Source organism: Hibiscus syriacus, unplaced genomic scaffold (genome assembly GCF_006381635.1).
Source record: "Hibiscus syriacus cultivar Baekdansim isolate YM2019G1 unplaced genomic scaffold, ASM638163v2 tig00111273_pilon, whole genome shotgun sequence".
Taxonomy (NCBI): domain Eukaryota; kingdom Viridiplantae; phylum Streptophyta; class Magnoliopsida; order Malvales; family Malvaceae; genus Hibiscus; species Hibiscus syriacus.
The window spans coordinates 422385-440009 of NW_024063040.1; the positions used below are offsets into that span (position 1 = coordinate 422385).

Sequence of the window (17625 nt, forward strand, 5' to 3'; positions counted from 1 at the left end):
TGGTACGAGTGATTTTCATCCATGGTATGTATGCGCTCTTAGGCTCTCGGCGCCTTTGCAAATTGCAATGATGGCACATGCTACTGCGACTGAGCTTTAGGCTGTGGGGACGTTGCCTTGCCCCATGTCATGACCTTTCATTTTTGGCATCGGTCAGCACCATCTATTTAACAAAATAAGTATATTCTTGATTTCGATCATTATTTATGTTGACCTGTTTTCTCTCGTCTTAACTATACTCTTCACCCCAAAATCATCGTATTTATGCTCATAAGGTTGGAATCTTATATGGAACTTCCAACATCAAAATTACTTGACTACAAAATGATACTAAAAATAAAAGGAAAAAACAAAGTTTAAGGTAAGTTTTAAAGGAAAACGATGCACCCACATGGTGCTCCCAGTTCAGCAAGCTCAGTGTCCCAGGTCGCTGGAAAGGAAAAGTGAAAAGGTAAGGTGACTGACCTATCTTTTCCTTGAAACTAATAGGCTAATCATTTGATTTATGCTAATAAAACATAAAATTGAATTATTTGATCTGATCCATCGTAAATCATTAACAATTTTTAATTAAAACGCTAAGGCCTTTGACTCCGGTAGTAATTTGTTGCAAGCCACTGGTTTATCTGCAAACCTTTTCTAGTCTTCCCGTACAGTGAATTGAGTTCTTTCATTATTTCATATGCTAGGCCTAAGAGCTTAGCTCCAATCAAACACTTGCGAGTTACTTGCCTACTTCTCTCTCGCGGTTGCCCTCCTCAATTATTTATTGTCCTTTTTTTCATTTTAATTATTAATCTTCTAATTTTATCAATTATATAATTTAATTATTTGAATGATTTCAATCCATATCAAATGAAAGTGTTAATGTGACAAAAAAATATAATTATACATTCAATTCTCATTATTTACACATTCTATCATATCATAATACTATATTAATTCAGTATATATAATCCTTCAATCAATATGTTCATAATGTTTACATTTTTAAAATATTTAATTTATTTTCATATTTTAATTTTATCTTTTGAAATATCTTGAAATTAATATTGCCAACTAATAATATGATAAATATACTTCAATTTTTATAAAAATCATTTAATAAATAAGTTTAAAGTAATTGTATTTCTATGATAAAAAATAATTGAAAATAAAGTGTATAAATAAATTGTTTTGAATTCTTTTGATTAAATAGTTTTTCTATAATATAATGTCATGAAAAAATGACACATATTTCTATCCAGGGTGTAAACGAGTCGAGTAGATCTCAAGTATTGCCGAGCTCGATTGGAAATCTTGTGAGCTTAGAATCCAAACTCAACTCTAACTCAAAATCATAAACTGAAACTCGTAAAAGCTCGAAATTAAAAAAAATTCTTAAACTTAACTCGATTAAAGTCTCAAATTCAAACTCGAACATAAACCTTAAATACATAAAAACATTACTGTATTTTTTAAAAAAATCAACACATAAATGTTAATATTATTGATAATGTATTTTTTAAAATATAAAATTTTAATATATTATATTTTTGAGACACTCACATGCTTTTCGAGTTGAATATCAAATAACTTATTTCGACTCGAACTCGAGTCGAGTCTATTTAATTCAAATATTTATCAAGCACCGAATTAATCTTAAATAACTCGTGATCTATCATATCTCAATTACAACCATTTTTATATCATATCACGTAAAAAGAATAAATTTCTATCCAAATCCAACTATCATTATCCTCTTATATTATTCACAAATGTTAAAACATTTTTCGAAAAATACGAAACGTCTCGTAACATTAAAATTTGCATAGGTAAAAGTGTAGGTAAAATTGAGGGGGGGAAGAGGGGATGTCTCAGGAAAGGCGGGTTAATATACGGTTAATATACAGTATTACCGGATACATTAAAATGTATTTAATAAATTCGGTTTAGCGGTACCTATTATGTTGACAACTAATAATGTTTTAGGTAGAAAATATGAAAAACTATTAAAAAATTTGGTAACCGGTAAACTTTGGTTATCGGTAAGTATCTATCCTTTTTATAAAAGTGTCCATACGTTTAACATATCAAGTAAATTTTACCGGTTTTGTCATAATGAATCTGGTTTTGTCATATTTTTACTTGTTATATTGTAAATTATCTATCCTTTTTATAAAAGTGTCCATACTTATTTCACTGTGAAAATATATTTATTATTATCTTTAGTTAATATTGTTAAATTTAAAATCTAAATAATATTTTATAAAATATCAAAACAATCAAATAATTTTTTGTGTAAATGAAATTATTAAATTAATATTGTAGGTGGAAAACATGAAACACTATTAAAAAATTTGAAACATAAATTACATAACTTTCAAAAAAGTATATATCATTTTTATAAAAGTGTCCATACTTATTTCACTGTTGAAAACATATTTATTATTATATTTGGTTAATATTGTTAAATTTAAATGCTAAATAATATTTTATAAAATATCAAAACAATCAAATAAAATTTTGTGTAAATTAAATTATTAAATTAATATTGTAGGTGGAAAACATGAAACACTATTAAATAAATTGAAACATAAATTACATAACTTTAAAAGCAGTTTTAAATCCTAAAAAGTGTCGATACTTTTAAAAAATATATCGATCCAAAACGATATACCAGGTAAAAATATGATAAAACCGGTAACAAAATGATAAAACCGGTAAATTTAAAAGTGTCGATACGTTATATAAGGATCGACACTTTGTGAATTTAAAAGAGAAGCAGTTATAGCGCCTATAATGTGTCGATACTTTAAAAAAAAATATCGATCCACAACGATATAACAGGTAAAAATATGATAAAACCGGTATCAAAATGATAAAAACGGTAAAATGATACCGGATATATTGAAAGTGTCGATACTTTCGTAAGTACGTGTAATAAATTATCGACACTTTCAAAGAAATAGGTAATTATCCTTTCGAAAGTATCGACACCTGACATAAAAGTATCGACACTTTTGTATTTGTATCGATTAAATATAAATAACATATCCGATGAAAATATAAGCTAAATATCCTCTGAAAATAGATAGAACGGACGAGTTTTTGAAATCGAAGAGTAATTGTTGCTGCATTTCAGAAGGCGTTTCTAAAGCGAAGTTTGTTTGTTTGTTGCTGCAGTCGAATCGAAAAGTATGTTGTCGAAACCCTAATTTTTTATTATTACAGTAATCGCGATAGGGTTTTTATGTGTTGTTTGGGGTTTTGGAGTAAGGAAGCATTTGGGACCGATTGCAGGTAGAAATAGATATTCAAGGAAAAATATAAATGTCGATACTTTTATTAAATATTATAGGTAGAAAATGATATTATAGGTTGTATAAATGTGCCGACACATTTTGGTGTGGCCATTCAAATTCTTTTGAAGAAAACCGTTTTACCACAAGAGTAGTTATCTATATTTGTATATTGAAAAGTGTATGTAACAAAATAATTTGATTTGCGTAAACTGATATATGAAGGAAAAATGGAGTCAATGGGTTGGAAAATTGTTGGTGGAGCAGATGACTTTGAAATTGAGGCCGAGACTCGAAAGCAACCAAAGGGTGGATATATGTACTTCTAGTAAGTATCAATGTCTTTTTGTTATTATTGTTGAAATGGTAATTGGATTAAAGTATCGATAAACTTTAAATTGATTACAAATTTTAAATGTTAACAGTATGGCCGAATGCAAAAGGATGAAGGGAGATGGCACACAGAGCGGTTCGGTATGTAAAATGAAATTGACATTGAGTAGTATTAGTATTTAGTGTTAATGTATTGATTAAGAAACGTTTATGTTTAATATTAGGTGAAAAAAGATGTGAGGTCCAAATGGAATTCAATGAGTGATGCTGAAAAGGAACCTTACATCACACAGTCAAGGAATGATAGTAAAGAATACAAAGAACGGAGGAAAGCACATGAAAATAAGGTATTCATTAAACTTGTAAATACGTTGATACAAAATATATAAGAACTATAACATTATATATTGTTAAAAAATGTAGGAAGTGTCGACAAGATGCAGCATTAAAAGGGTGAATTTATTAATTAAACACCTTAAGGAGAAGGGTCAGTTGAATGTGCTGGGAGAAATAGGTTTTGGATCGTTGATCGGAGTAAGGGATCGACCTATTCGGAGGGAATTGTGTCGATCCTTGATGGCACAATTTGACGTCAGTCAATGTATGGCTAAGTATGGTGATTATTCATTCCCTCTGGGGGTATCGACTGCTGCAGACGTATTGGGGGTACAAAACAAAGGCAAAAGTGTTATAGAAGTCTGTAGGAGTAAGAACTGGAAAGCACTTGCCTCCAAATATGATTTGAATCATAAGGTGACATATACTGAAGTTGAAGAGGATATCAAAAGTGGATATTACTTGGGGGATGAGCTGAAGGCCCGAGTTCTATTGTACCTTGTCGGTATATTTCTTTGTCCAACGGGTGATACGTCAACGAACAAGGAATATATGAAGCTCATTTGCGATGAAGGCTTGAAGGGTATATATTATTGTTAAATTAAAAATTCTTAATATTATTTTATAAAATATCAACACAATCAACTAATTTTTTGTGCAAATGAAATTATTAAATTAATATTGTAGGTGGAAAACATGAAACATACTTAAAAAATATTGAAACATAAATTACATATCTTTAAAAAAAGTATCGATCCTTTTTATAAAAAGTATGGACACTTTCAACATATTATAATAAAATAGATAATTTTGTAATATAACCGGTATAAATATACCGGTCTTATGCGCGAATAGGTCTACAACCTATATCGACACTTTTTAATATTGTGTCGGTACTTTATGTCCATATTGGAAGAAAAATGTGTCGATACAATTTAAAAAAGTGTCGACATTTTACACATTGGAACCCATAATTATAATGTAATAGATAATTTTGTAATATAACCGGTATAAATATACCGGTCTTATGCGCGAATAGGTCTACAACCTATATCGACACTTTTTAATATTGTGTCGGTACTTTATGTCCATATTGGAAGAAAAATGTGTCGATACGATTTAAAAAAGTGTCGACATTTTATACATCGGAACCCATAATTATAATGTAATAGATAATTTTGTAATATAACCGGTATAAATATACCAGTTTTATGAGCGAATAGGTCTACAACCTATATCGACACTTTATAATATTGTGTCGGTACTTTATGTCCATACCATTTAAAAAAGTGTCGGTAATTTGAAGTAACGCGGTTTTTCTTCCTTCATTCAAAATATTTATATGTACATACAATAGGAGTGATGTTGATACTTACGATATATTATATGGAGATCGTTGTCATTCCATTCCGTCTTCGAAAAAATCAGTTGATGTAGGCTGTGTGCTTGTACTCAAACTAAGCTTGACTTGAGGACATGTTAGTTTGTTATGCCCCTCACCGTTGTGCAAGTTCAGTGCTCCAGGAGTTGATGGATATGTAAACGAAGGTTCATTTTGAACATGTTTCTGTAGTTAAAGGGTGGGTACAACATTAAATTCGCAGTACATATTTAGGTATGTACAATAACTACAAGTATATTATCATTTTAAATTCGCAGTACACTGTTAAAAAAATTGAAACATAAATTACATAAGTTTTAAAAAAAGTATCGATCCTTTTTATAAAAAGTATGGACACTTTCAATAAAATAGGTAAACATATGATGTAATAGGTAGCCCTTATATAATGTAATAGGTATCGTTTATATAATGTAATAGGTAGTGGTTATATTGTAAAGTGTCTATCCTTTTTATAAAAGTGTCCATACTTTTTTCACTGTGGAAAACATTAATTTAAGGTTATCTTTTGAGTGAGTTTTAAGATATTAATTTAGTAATTATAGGCGTCTAATGATTTATTTTTTACGTTACGGTATATATTATTATTAAATTAAAAATTCTAAATAATATTTTATAAAATATAAAAACAATCAAATAATTTTTTGTGCAAATGAAATTATTAAATCAATATTGTAGGTGGAAAACATGAAACACTGTTAAAAAAATTGAAACATAAATTACATAAGTTTTAAAAAAAGTATCGATCCTTTTTATAAAAAGTATGGACACTTTCAATAAAATAGGTAAACATATGATGTAATAGGTAGCCCTTATATAATGTAATAGGTATCATTTATATAATGTAATAGGTAGTGGTTATATTGTAAAGTGTCTATCCTTTTTATAAAAGTGTCCATACTTTTTTCACTGTGGAAAACATTAATTTAAGGTTATCTTTTGAGTGAGTTTTAAGATATTAATTTAGTAATTATAGGCGTCTAATGATTTATTTTTTACGTTACGGTATATATTATTATTAAATTAAAAATTCTAAATAATATTTTATAAAATATAAAAACAATCAAATAATTTTTTGTGCAAATGAAATTATTAAATCAATATTGTAGGTGGAAAACATGAAACACTGTTAAAAAAATTGAAACATAAATTACATAAGTTTTAAAAAAAGTATCGATCCTTTTTATAAAAAGTATGGACACTTTCAATAAAATAGGTAAACATATGATGTAATAGGTAGCCCTTATATAATGTAATAGGTATCGTTTATATAATGTAATAGGTAGTGGTTATATTGTAAAGTGTCTATCCTTTTTATAAAAGTGTCCATACTTTTTTCACTGTGGAAAACATTAATTTAAGGTTATCTTTTGAGTGAGTTTTAAGATATTAATTTAGTAATTATAGGCGTCTAATGATTTATTTTTTACGTTACGGTATATATTATTATTAAATTAAAAATTCTAAATAATATTTTATAAAATATAAAAACAATCAAATAATTTTTTGTGCAAATGAAATTATTAAATCAATATTGTAGGTGGAAAACATGAAACACTGTTAAAAAAATTGAAACATAAATTACATAAGTTTTAAAAAAAGTATCGATCCTTTTTATAAAAAGTATGGACACTTTCAATATAATAGGTAAACATATGATGTAATAGGTAGCCCTTATATAATGTAATAGGTATCGTTTATATAATGTAATAGGTATCTATCTCGCATGTGAGTACTTTATTCCAACCATGTGACAAGTGTGACAACTCCATCAACTCACAACTCAGCTTTGAACTCAATCAATATTGTCTTTTAGCTTGATGGTTCATAAAGCATGTTACTTGAACAGTATGAATCAATTATGCAATTTTCATGTTCAATTTAACACTGCATTTCAAATTCATTTCATATGTAATTGGAGTTTGAATTTAAATTTCAATTTGAGTTTGAATTTCAATATATATTTCGGCTCCACTATAAATATTAGCCCAAGCCAATATGCATGTTATCATTGATTATTCCTAATTTCCATTGTTTTTTTTCCAACGTATAAACGCGAGGGAAATCCCGACCATTTTATTTTTTGGTCAACTTTAAAGCGTCAGAAACGTTTCGGGCGTATGATCTGGGTGGTATACAAGAAATGTAACAAATAGCAACTAAAATCATAAGTTGAGTACCACCCAAATCATAAGTCTGAAATACTTCCGATGCTCATCAAAATCCAAAGCTCATATGGTGCCAAGCAAAAGGAAATCAAAATCCAAATCTCATATGATGCCAAGCAATAGGTAGTGGTTATATTGTAAAGTGTCTATCCTTTTTATAAAAGTGTCCATACTTTTTTCACTGTGGAAAACATTAATTTAAGGTTATCTTTTGAGTGAGTTTTAAGATATTAATTTAGTAATTATAGGCGTCTAATGATTTATTTTTTACGTTACGGTATATATTATTATTAAATTAAAAATTCTAAATAATATTTTATAAAATATCAAAACAATCAAATAATTTTTTGTGCAAATGAAATTATTAAATCAATATTGTAGGTGGAAAACATGAAACACTGTTAAAGTATCGATTCTTTTTATAAAAAGTATGGACACTTTCAATATAATATAATGTAATAGGTAAATTTGCAATGCTATCGGTATAAATATACCGGTTTACTTATAAAATAGGTAAATATAAGCGCTACCTATTACATTATATAAGCGCTACCTAGTATGTTATTGTACTTTATAATATTTCCGGTTAAATAATATAACATAACCGGTCTAAATTTTAACCGGTCACTTGTTTAACCGGTCACGCCGTATATTAGCCGTTTTTTAGGCGCCGCACCGCAGAACGACCCGGGGAAAGAAGGTAAAAAACATTTGAGAAAATCTGAAGTCTGACAAAAAGATATGCTAATTTGAGGTAAATATTAATTTTTAATTTATTAATTAATTTAAATTATATATTATAAAATTTTATCATAAAAACTTTTTAAATTAAATTAAATTAAAAAAATAAAATTTTCTATAAAAATCAGTAGGTAAGTGATCATATAATTATTATCTATGACAAAAAGTGGGATATCAAAAGATAAATACTCCTATGAGACATCATTTTCTTTTATTAATATTCTTATTATCCATGAATGATGGATGTAATCGACAACCAAAAGGACCGTTGATTAAATTGAACTCTTCTTCCTCCTCCCTGATTTTAGCTTTACTTGAAAAAGGTTTTATCAATATCAGATAATTATTTCGTGTTCTTATTACTAAAGATAATTGCTTTATGAAAAAAAAACATTACTCTGTAAGAAAAAAACTCATCCATATATCCCTAAATGCTCGAGCCATGATATACAAAGTCTGCAAAACACGCATACTAACCGTACACCTCGTAAGAACCATTGCCATTGTGAAGAAGAAGAACGACAATTCACAGTTCACAGTTCGAACAGTGAGCAAATACAAAGGACCCCACGACCGACACTTTCGTTTCAATTTCCTCTCTCTTCCTTCTTTTTGCCTTTATCTTCCAACACATTAATACTACCTCTATTAAATACCGTGCCATCTCCCAAGTCCTAATTCACTGCTTCTACCAACTGCTCCCGCCTTCTTTTGTCTCTTGTTTTCCTTTTCATTGCTTCCAAATATGCGGCTTCGCTTGGCCGTAGCGTTGTTTTGTGCCGCCGCTTCTCTTTTCGCCATCACCAGGGCCGAAGATCCGTACAGATTCTACAGCTGGAACATTACTTACGGTGATATTTATCCTCTCGGCGTTCGTCAAACGGTGAGGCCTTTCGTAATCTCACTGCTTTTCATTGTTAAATACAGTCGTCATTTTCATAAGTTATAATGCTACCCTTTTATGTTTCCAGGGTCTTCTGATTAATGGGCAATTCCCGGGACCTGACATCCACTCGGTTACCAACGATAATCTCATCATTAACGTGTTCAACAACTTAAACGAGTCTTTTCTCCTTTCTTGGTAATTTTTTTACGCGCCCTTTGTTTTTTGTTATGGTTTTTCACTTCACTGCTAATATTGTGAATGATGTAAGCGGCCATTCTTGTTTTGCTTTTCTGCATTGCTAAATGTGAAGGTTAGGAAAACATCCATGTGCTTGATCTAATTGCGGGCAGATCTTTGCTTTAATAATGGAAACCATTCGTATTCAGCTTTTACAGTAAGCATGTGGCTAAAGAAGTACTTCCCTGCTAGCTGTATTTAGAAAGCGACTTGTCCTTAATTGACAAATACAATATTGGACAAAAAGTTGAATTAATGGTCGTTAATTTACCTACTTAAGACTCCATTAATTATCCATGGCCCAAGTTAACCATTTTTTAATACAATTTTATTATAATTAAATATAGGAATGGTATCCAACAAAGGAGGAATTCGTATGAAGATGGTGTATTTGGAACAACGTGCCCTATTCCACCGGGAAAGAACTTCACATACATTCTCCAGGTGAAGGATCAAATAGGGAGTTTCTATTACTACCCATCTCTGGGATTCCACAAGGCAGCCGGTGCTTTTGGGGGGATAAGGATCCTTAGCAGACCACGAATCCCAGTCCCCTTCCCGGACCCTGCTGGGGACTACACCGTCCTTATTGGAGACTGGTACAAGTCCAATCACACGGTAATCGATAACAAACTTCCCCATCTCTACCTGCTTTTTTCGAATTAAAGTTGCTTGCTTTTTTTCGGTTGAGTTCATAACTGTGGCGGTGTGCCAGAGTTTAACATGGTGGGATCACCCAGTGTGTTGGGGTATTTGTAAATGTGTCGGCATCATAATGGGGTTAGTTGGATATACGAAGCAAACAAAGGAAGTGGGGATTTATTTGACTATTCAATGCTGTGGGCTATGGGCCTACGGCTTTTGTGCCTTTTCACATCTGCATTTTCCTTACTGGATTAATATGGAATGGTGCAGGTTTTGCAAGCTCAGTTGGATAGTGGTAGGAAGCTACCTTTCCCAGATGGAATCCTTATCAATGGCCGTGGACCCGGCGGTGCCTCTCTGAATGTTGAGCAAGGTAAACTCTTATTGTATTGGAGAAGCATAAAGAGAATGAAGCATATAATGGAAGTTGTATTGCTTTTGCAGGAAAAACCTACAGGCTCAGAATATCGAATGTTGGACTGCAAAATTCTCTCAATTTCCGCATCCAAAACCACAGGTTGACGTTGGTAGAAGTGGAGGGAACCCACACTTTGCAAACTTCGTACTCTTCCGTCGATCTTCACTTGGGCCAATCATGCTCCGTTTTATTCACGGCCGATCAGCCTACCCAAGACTATTACATTGTCGTCAATACTCGCTTCACGAACCCGGTTCTCACCACCACCGGAATTCTTCGTTACAGCAATTCAGCTGGCCCCGTCTCCGGTCCTCCTCCTGGTGGGCCCACCATCCAAATCGACTGGTCTTTGAACCAGGCACGCTCTATGAGGACTAACCTTACGGCAAGCGGGCCAAGGCCTAACCCTCAGGGCTCGTACCACTATGGTCTCGTTAACACGACCAGGACCATCAGGCTTGCCAACTCCGCTGGACAAGTTAATGGGAAGCAGAGATATGCGGTTAACAGTGTTTCCTTTGTTCAACCAGACACACCTCTGAAACTCGCCGACTATTTCAAAATCGGAGGAGTTTTCCGACCCGGAAGCATATCGGATAATCCTTATGGCGGAGGGATATACACCGACATTTCAGTTCTGAATGCTGATTATAGGGCTTTTCTTGAGATCGTATTTCAGAATGATGAAGACATCGTACAGAGCTGGCATCTCAATGGTTACTCTTTCTTTGTTGTTGGGTAAGCATATCATTTTCTCACCAAAAACATCCCAAAAAAAAAAACCAGACGCATGCCTGCAGTCGTGCTGATATATATGTTGGTTTGAAAATCATATTGAAATGCAGTATGGACGGAGGGCAATGGACATCAGCTAGTCGGAACGGATACAACCTCCGAGATGCCGTTTCACGTTGTACCACTCAGGTTACAAAACCAACAATCTTCTTCTCCCTCCTTTATATATATAAACCTTAAAACCCACTTTCCGTACCAAATACTTTATATATATGTATATATCCGTTGAATGCATGCAGGTGTATCCTAAATCATGGACAGCCATATATGTTGCACTTGACAACGTAGGGATATGGAACTTGAGGTCCGAGTATTGGGCAAGACAGTACCTTGGGCAACAGCTTTACTTGCGTGTATACACAGACTCAACATCTCTCAGGGATGAATTCCCTATCCCCAAGAATGCTCTCCTCTGTGGTAGGGCGGTCAGCCGGAGCAGCTGACCCCTGTAAGGCACCACACAATGAAGAGGTTTGGTCCATGGATGGAGATGATTGAGGAGACGAGTTTTGCCTCTAATCGTAATATATATTTTATGATATAGTTTAGCTCATTGTGTTGTGGCTAGGCTTTGCATTGTATTATTAGGACTTCATAATTAATGGACCTCAGCTCGAGGTCGCATTCTTTCTTTCTATAAATCAGATACATGTTCCCTTCGTATTATTCAAGTTTCCAACCATAAATGATTGCAACCATCTTATTATTATCGTAATAGTAGTTTTGATTAAGTTAGAGAACTGCTTTGACATGCAAAGGAACAAAGCTAAAATGAGTGGCTGTCACCATTCACTCTGCTAAAATGAGTGGCTGTTCTCTAAGCACATATTCTTGTATTTTGATTTTGACTCTATCTTAACAGATGACATGCCACATAATTTATTATTTAGTTTAAATCTGTTAAAAATGAAGCAATATTCTCCTCTCTTTTTTCCTTTTGAAAATCTGAAACTACTGCCTTTCTTTCACTCTGCTTCTTATTTGTTTTACCCTTTGAATTTGAAAAAGAATAGTTATAATAAGATGACGCCAATTACTATAAATAGATAGTAAGATCCCAAACAAACACAATTAAGCTGCTTGCATTTATTACATTACATTCTCAAATGCTATCAGTCTATTATGTTCAATAAGTTTCAAAGTTAAAACTTTTATTTTCGGATTTATGAGGCTTGCAATTTGAAGCAGTACTTGAACATATAAAGCTCATTTATAGCACTGAAGTTGCTAATCGATGGAGTTGAACATAGCCTGCCAACACTGCTCGATTCCTTTCTTTCACCTTTACCTGATATACGACCCTGCACATGCACCAGCATCAGGCCTCCATAATCCATTCATTTGAATAGTAGCAGAAAAAGATATAGAACGAAAAAAGTTACTTCAAGTCTTCGAGCCACATCTCAGTTATCAATGCCTCACCGGGATACACGTGTAAAAGGAATCGTGCAAATATGCTTTTGATCATGTCTGGATCTCCCCTGCAAATACATTTGATGATAGCTCGTGCTGCAAACCCAAGGGTGCATAATCCATGCAAAATTGGCCTTGAGAATCTATGAACGTGGAATTCAGAAGCATAAATCAACATAGAAGTTTCGGGGTGCAAATGAGCTCGACGCAAGTAAAGGAATACCAAGTTTTTGCATTCAACGCAACCATAGCCTCAATATAAAGAATAAGCATTTGGTAACAGCATTGTAGTTAAGTAGCGAGCCTAACCCTGCTGCTTTCCCAACCATGGGATCTGAATGGAGAGGATTGTAGTCACCGGATAACCTATACAATAATGCCTACCAAAGAAAAATATATGTTCAAACTTCTGGGGAAGCTAGCATCATAAAAATGCATCTCACAGTACAGGCCCTTGAAGCAGAAGATGTAAGATCAAACTAGTCCATAGACTATAAATTATATATACAAAAAGAGAATATAAATGCATGTCATATTGTTGATACGTGCCTGAGATGGTTGGGAACAATCCTCAAATATCGCGAAAGGCTGAGTTGTTGGGATTCTCATATAAGTCTGGTTGACCGGATAGTTTGAGTATGTGAAGAGCTTAGATGGATCCGAGAAGCCACCAGCACCCCGTAGGAAAACACTAATCCTGAGGAATCATTTATACATTGAGAAACTGCAGCATGGAATTGGTAGATCAGACAGAGGAGAAAGAGAACTTACCGGTTCATGCTTAATAGTTCACCGGACTCTTTCTCATAACTTCTGGTTTCAAGCTCAAACACTGAGGCTTTACCTAATATTTCAAGGGAAGGAGAAAGGCCATCAAGACTATCCTTTCGGAACAAACTTGCAGATATCACTTCTCTTTCTATTTCATTTTATACAAGCAACCAACAACCAATTTCTCTGTGCTTATTATCTTCAGTAGTTCACTTTCTAAATACGGTAATATTGATAAAAGCAAAAGAAAAGAACAAGTTGATCTTTACATTAGTTCAGCTCAGGTAATGAATACAAACCTTTATCATGCAATCCTGCTAAAGTTACTTTGTTGTGTATCTGCAAAAAAAGTTAATAATAACAACAATTAACTCTGGACCTCTGGTGTTATACAGCAATTTCAAAACAATTTTCACAGGAATATTACTTTTACACATTCAGGCATATTATAGACAACATAGATGTTGGCAGTATTATAGACTTACAGTGCCATTTGCAGGAAAAGGCTTGTATATTTCTATGTATTGTTGTCCATGCAACAGAAGACGTTTATCAAAACTGTTAAGAACAAAAAATAGTAAAAAAGTATAGGAGTTTATATTTCGAAGGTTTAAGCAAATTGTTAAAATCTTTTAATCAATAAGAGAGAAAATGATTGACATGATTAAGTTTGAGAAAGACTAGAGCAAGTACATGATATGGGCTGCGACTTACCATAAGCTAGGCACATCACTAAGTTGTGACATAACTCCAAGTGAAAATAAAGTAGAAAATGTTGGCAAAACCTGAGAAGCGGGAAGTAGGCAAGGTATTATATTATGTCCTATAAGTAGACTTACAAGAAACAAGCGCCAATGGCTTCTTAAAAGCAGTTCGATATTACTTTTAAATGCCGTAAAAAAATTACTTTTAAAAATGTTGTTTAAAATTTAACTGTGTATGATTATTGTTAAGAAGTAATTTTGAAAATATAAATTTTTGATTTGACGTATTGTAAATTAAAAATATAGTGTTCAAGGATAAAGATATAATTTCACTTAAAAAGGATTTTCCTGAGCAAAAGTTAGAAATTTGAACTTTTTGAGGTTAGATTAAAAATTACTTTTCCGAGGATGATTTAAATTAATTTTTGGGTGTTTAACATTGCATATGAGCCGGAAAATCATGTTTCCATTGCCAGCCACTGCCTCCCAAGCGATGAATAACAGAAGGGTTTCTTTTTTTTACTCAATTCAGGGCAGATCAGGCATCCCATTTGCAGTTCAAATTAGTTTTAAGAATCCAAAGACAGTTCCAATTCACCCCTAATATAACAAGTCAGGTTAGACCACAAAAAGAAACAGAACACACTTTTCTCAAGTAAGAGTTATGGTGGGGAAATCATCTTTATTCATTAGTCGTAACAGAAAAGAAATGATTGATAGATAACCTTGATGAACTGCTGTCCGTTTTCATGGTAAACGTATTTAAGTTCATCGGTATCAACGGCGTCCCGACCACATGCTCCGACACCCAAAGCATAGAGAGCTACATCTCTGTGTACAAGGAAACATGTCATACGGATCAGATGAAAAGAAACTACTATATAATTAAGTTTTGGGGAGGAGCAAAGCAGTACCTCTCTGTATAAGTGAATGTTTTCTGCAAATAAAAGTCAGATAAAATAAATACATGGCTAAACATGAAGTTTAGAACTTGGAATTCCATTGAAGAAAAGCAGATACCTCGCTGAATTTATGAGCAAGAACGAGCTCGGGATTGCAAGCAGAATTATCAGCCATGGGAGCTTCTCAAAGATGATTATCTAATAGCTAACAGTTTAGATTGCTAGCTGCTAAAGTGATGGTGATCCTGTGGGTCAATGAAATTGAAGGGTCAAGTGTATATATATATATATATAGTGAATAAATTTGGAACAGCTGGTTAGTTGATCGAGTAAATTGCAGAAATAATTAATTGTTAGATAAATTACACCAACAGTCACTAATGTTTAGTAATTTTCGTTTTTTACCTTTGAAATATGAAACATTATATTATGATCACTAATATTATCTAGGGTAAACTACATAAATGGTCATTTTCATTTGAGTTTTATAAATTTTTCCTCATTGAATTCAAAAACATAAGATTTTGTCACTTTCGTTTCGTTTTAATTAAGATGTGGTCACTGAAGGTCCGTTAAACCTTTAACAATTTGCTATATGGTACAATAAATATATAAAATTAAAATTATATCATTTTCACGTATATAACATGTAGATTAAATTTTGTTCATTTTCCTTTCAAAAAAATATAAGTTTTGGTCACTTAAGTTATCGTTTTATAAAGTTTTAGTCACTTATATCATTTTTTTAAGTTTTGGTCACTTAAACGTTGAATATCGTTAGTTTGATGATGTGGCCTTTTGGTAAAATAGTTTAATTTTTATTTTAACCCATACACTTTAGATCAAATATTGGTTATGGGTTTTTTTGTAAATTCAAATTAGTTTAGGGACAACATTTCAATTTACCCATTTTGTAGTATTTTTCTTCCCAACCCCCAATATTATTCATCTTCTCTCGTTTCTTCTTCAGACATCTCTGCTCTATTGCTCCATTTGCCTTCTTTCAATGGCTCATGTTGCGTTTCAAGAACAATGAAAGATGTCCATCTTCCTATAACAGATAGTAACACCACAAGTTCAAAGAAAAATGAAAGGGTAGGTATCTAGAGATAAAATGAAATTGGGTAATCTCAATTATACAAACTAAAATTCAACTTTCAAAGATTAAGACTTCAAAATGTCAAATTCAACAAGGAACAAGAAAACAAATCAATGGATCCAAATAAACTGATAACAGAATATCACTCTTCGTGGCGATTTTCCCTTGAGAAAACACCTCCAGTGAAACATAATCAATAAATCCGAACAACTCGATAATTGGATCCGTGAATTCATCCACTGAACTCAATCCAAAATTCATGGTTTTGAACGTCGAATCTTTGCTTTTACTCAAGAATAATTAATTTTCCATTTCTATATCCCTATGAATCACCGTTAACCTCTAAGGATGAGCATAGGACCCGAACTCAATGGGTTTTGACCCGACCCGGGAAAAAAATATAATTTTACCATATATTTAGGAATAATTATAATAATACACCTCTATATATTATTTTTTCAATTAAATCACTATTTTTATTGAATAAAAATAATATTTTTTATTATTTTAGGTCGGGACGGATCGGTTTCGAATTTTATCTCAAAAAAATGGGTCGGGTGGAGGGTATACATTTTTCGGGTCGGGTCAGGTTGGGTGAATGATGTAAAATTTTCGGGTCAGGTCGGGTTGGTTGAAACCTAACCCAAACACGACCCATGCCCATCCCTATTAACCCCTGCGACCTGTGTGATCTATCACACCATCGCTACCGTATTGACCTCCGAGTACCTCATTTCTACGATGACCTGATCGAACAACTCACCGTCGGAGCAAAGCTTCAGTACTAAGTGAACATCGGTTTGATCTCCGTAAACGTCGTGGAAGTTGATCACGGTCAGATGAGACAAAACGTTCTCGGTGATCTTTCGTATCACGGGGATTTGGTTGATCAACAACACATCAGAGATGAAAACCTAGTACTGTGTCGTTAATAACACAACCATTGAAGAAGCTCTAATTTTCTCGGCCCAAGGCGGTGGCGTCACATTGGTGATAAATCTTTTCAGAGTTTTAATGGTGAATTCTCAACACTTTTTACAGTCTTCATTGCTTCTTTTTATATCGTTTCTTATAATTGAGAATCCACCTAATTTGACTTCATATAATTACAACTAATAATTAGAAACAAGAAGGTTATTGTAATGGAGCAGAGATATCTGAAGAAGAAGTGGGGATAAGATGAGTAATATTGTGACTTGGGGAGAAAAAATATTAAAAAATAGATAAATTGAAATGATGTCCTAAATTAATTTGAATTTACAAAAGGACTCATAATTAGTATTTTATATAAAATTTAAGGTTAAAAAATTAAACCATTTTACTAATGGGTCATATCATCAAACTAACGACATTCAACGTCCAAGTGACCAAAACTTGATAAAACGATAACGTAAGTGACCAAAATTTAATAAAACAATTACTTAAATGTCAAAACTCATGTTTTTTTAAAGGAAAATGACTAAAGCTTAATCTATGTATTATTAACTTTTAGTGACT

The 17625-nt window shown here is 32.6% G+C and overlaps 2 protein-coding genes across 4 annotated transcripts; one reads left to right on the forward strand and one right to left on the reverse strand.

Moving 5' to 3' along the window:
• Nucleotides 1-8919: 8919 nt before the first annotated feature.
• LOC120157663 (L-ascorbate oxidase homolog) lies at nucleotides 8920-11890 on the forward strand. Of its 2 annotated transcripts, XM_039168728.1 has the most exons (7): nucleotides 8924-9141; nucleotides 9230-9339; nucleotides 9729-9999; nucleotides 10297-10399; nucleotides 10471-11182; nucleotides 11290-11368; nucleotides 11479-11890. In XM_039168728.1, exons 1-7 carry the CDS (start codon nucleotides 9004-9006, stop codon nucleotides 11680-11682), a joined length of 1617 nt encoding a protein of 538 aa, XP_039024659.1. In that variant the 5' UTR covers nucleotides 8924-9003; the 3' UTR covers nucleotides 11683-11890. The 2 variants fall into 2 exon arrangements, with proteins under 2 accessions (XP_039024660.1, XP_039024659.1); XM_039168729.1 differs by lacking the exons at nucleotides 11290-11368; nucleotides 11479-11890 and having other exon boundaries at nucleotides 8920-9141; nucleotides 10297-10363; nucleotides 10432-11186.
• Nucleotides 11891-12298: 408 nt separating this feature from the next.
• On the reverse strand, nucleotides 12299-15283 carry LOC120157664 (enoyl-CoA hydratase 2, peroxisomal-like). 2 transcript variants are annotated; one of them, XM_039168730.1, is made up of 11 exons: nucleotides 15148-15283; nucleotides 15042-15064; nucleotides 14853-14958; nucleotides 14138-14208; nucleotides 13909-13981; nucleotides 13723-13762; nucleotides 13424-13496; nucleotides 13202-13349; nucleotides 12962-13032; nucleotides 12622-12795; nucleotides 12299-12540 (listed from the first exon to the last, which is right to left on the reverse strand). In XM_039168730.1, exons 1-11 carry the CDS (start codon nucleotides 15202-15204, stop codon nucleotides 12450-12452), a joined length of 927 nt encoding a protein of 308 aa, XP_039024661.1. In that variant the 5' UTR covers nucleotides 15205-15283; the 3' UTR covers nucleotides 12299-12449. The 2 variants fall into 2 exon arrangements, with proteins under 2 accessions (XP_039024661.1, XP_039024662.1); XM_039168731.1 differs by having other exon boundaries at nucleotides 12662-12795; nucleotides 15148-15282.
• Nucleotides 15284-17625: the final 2342 nt, after the last annotated feature.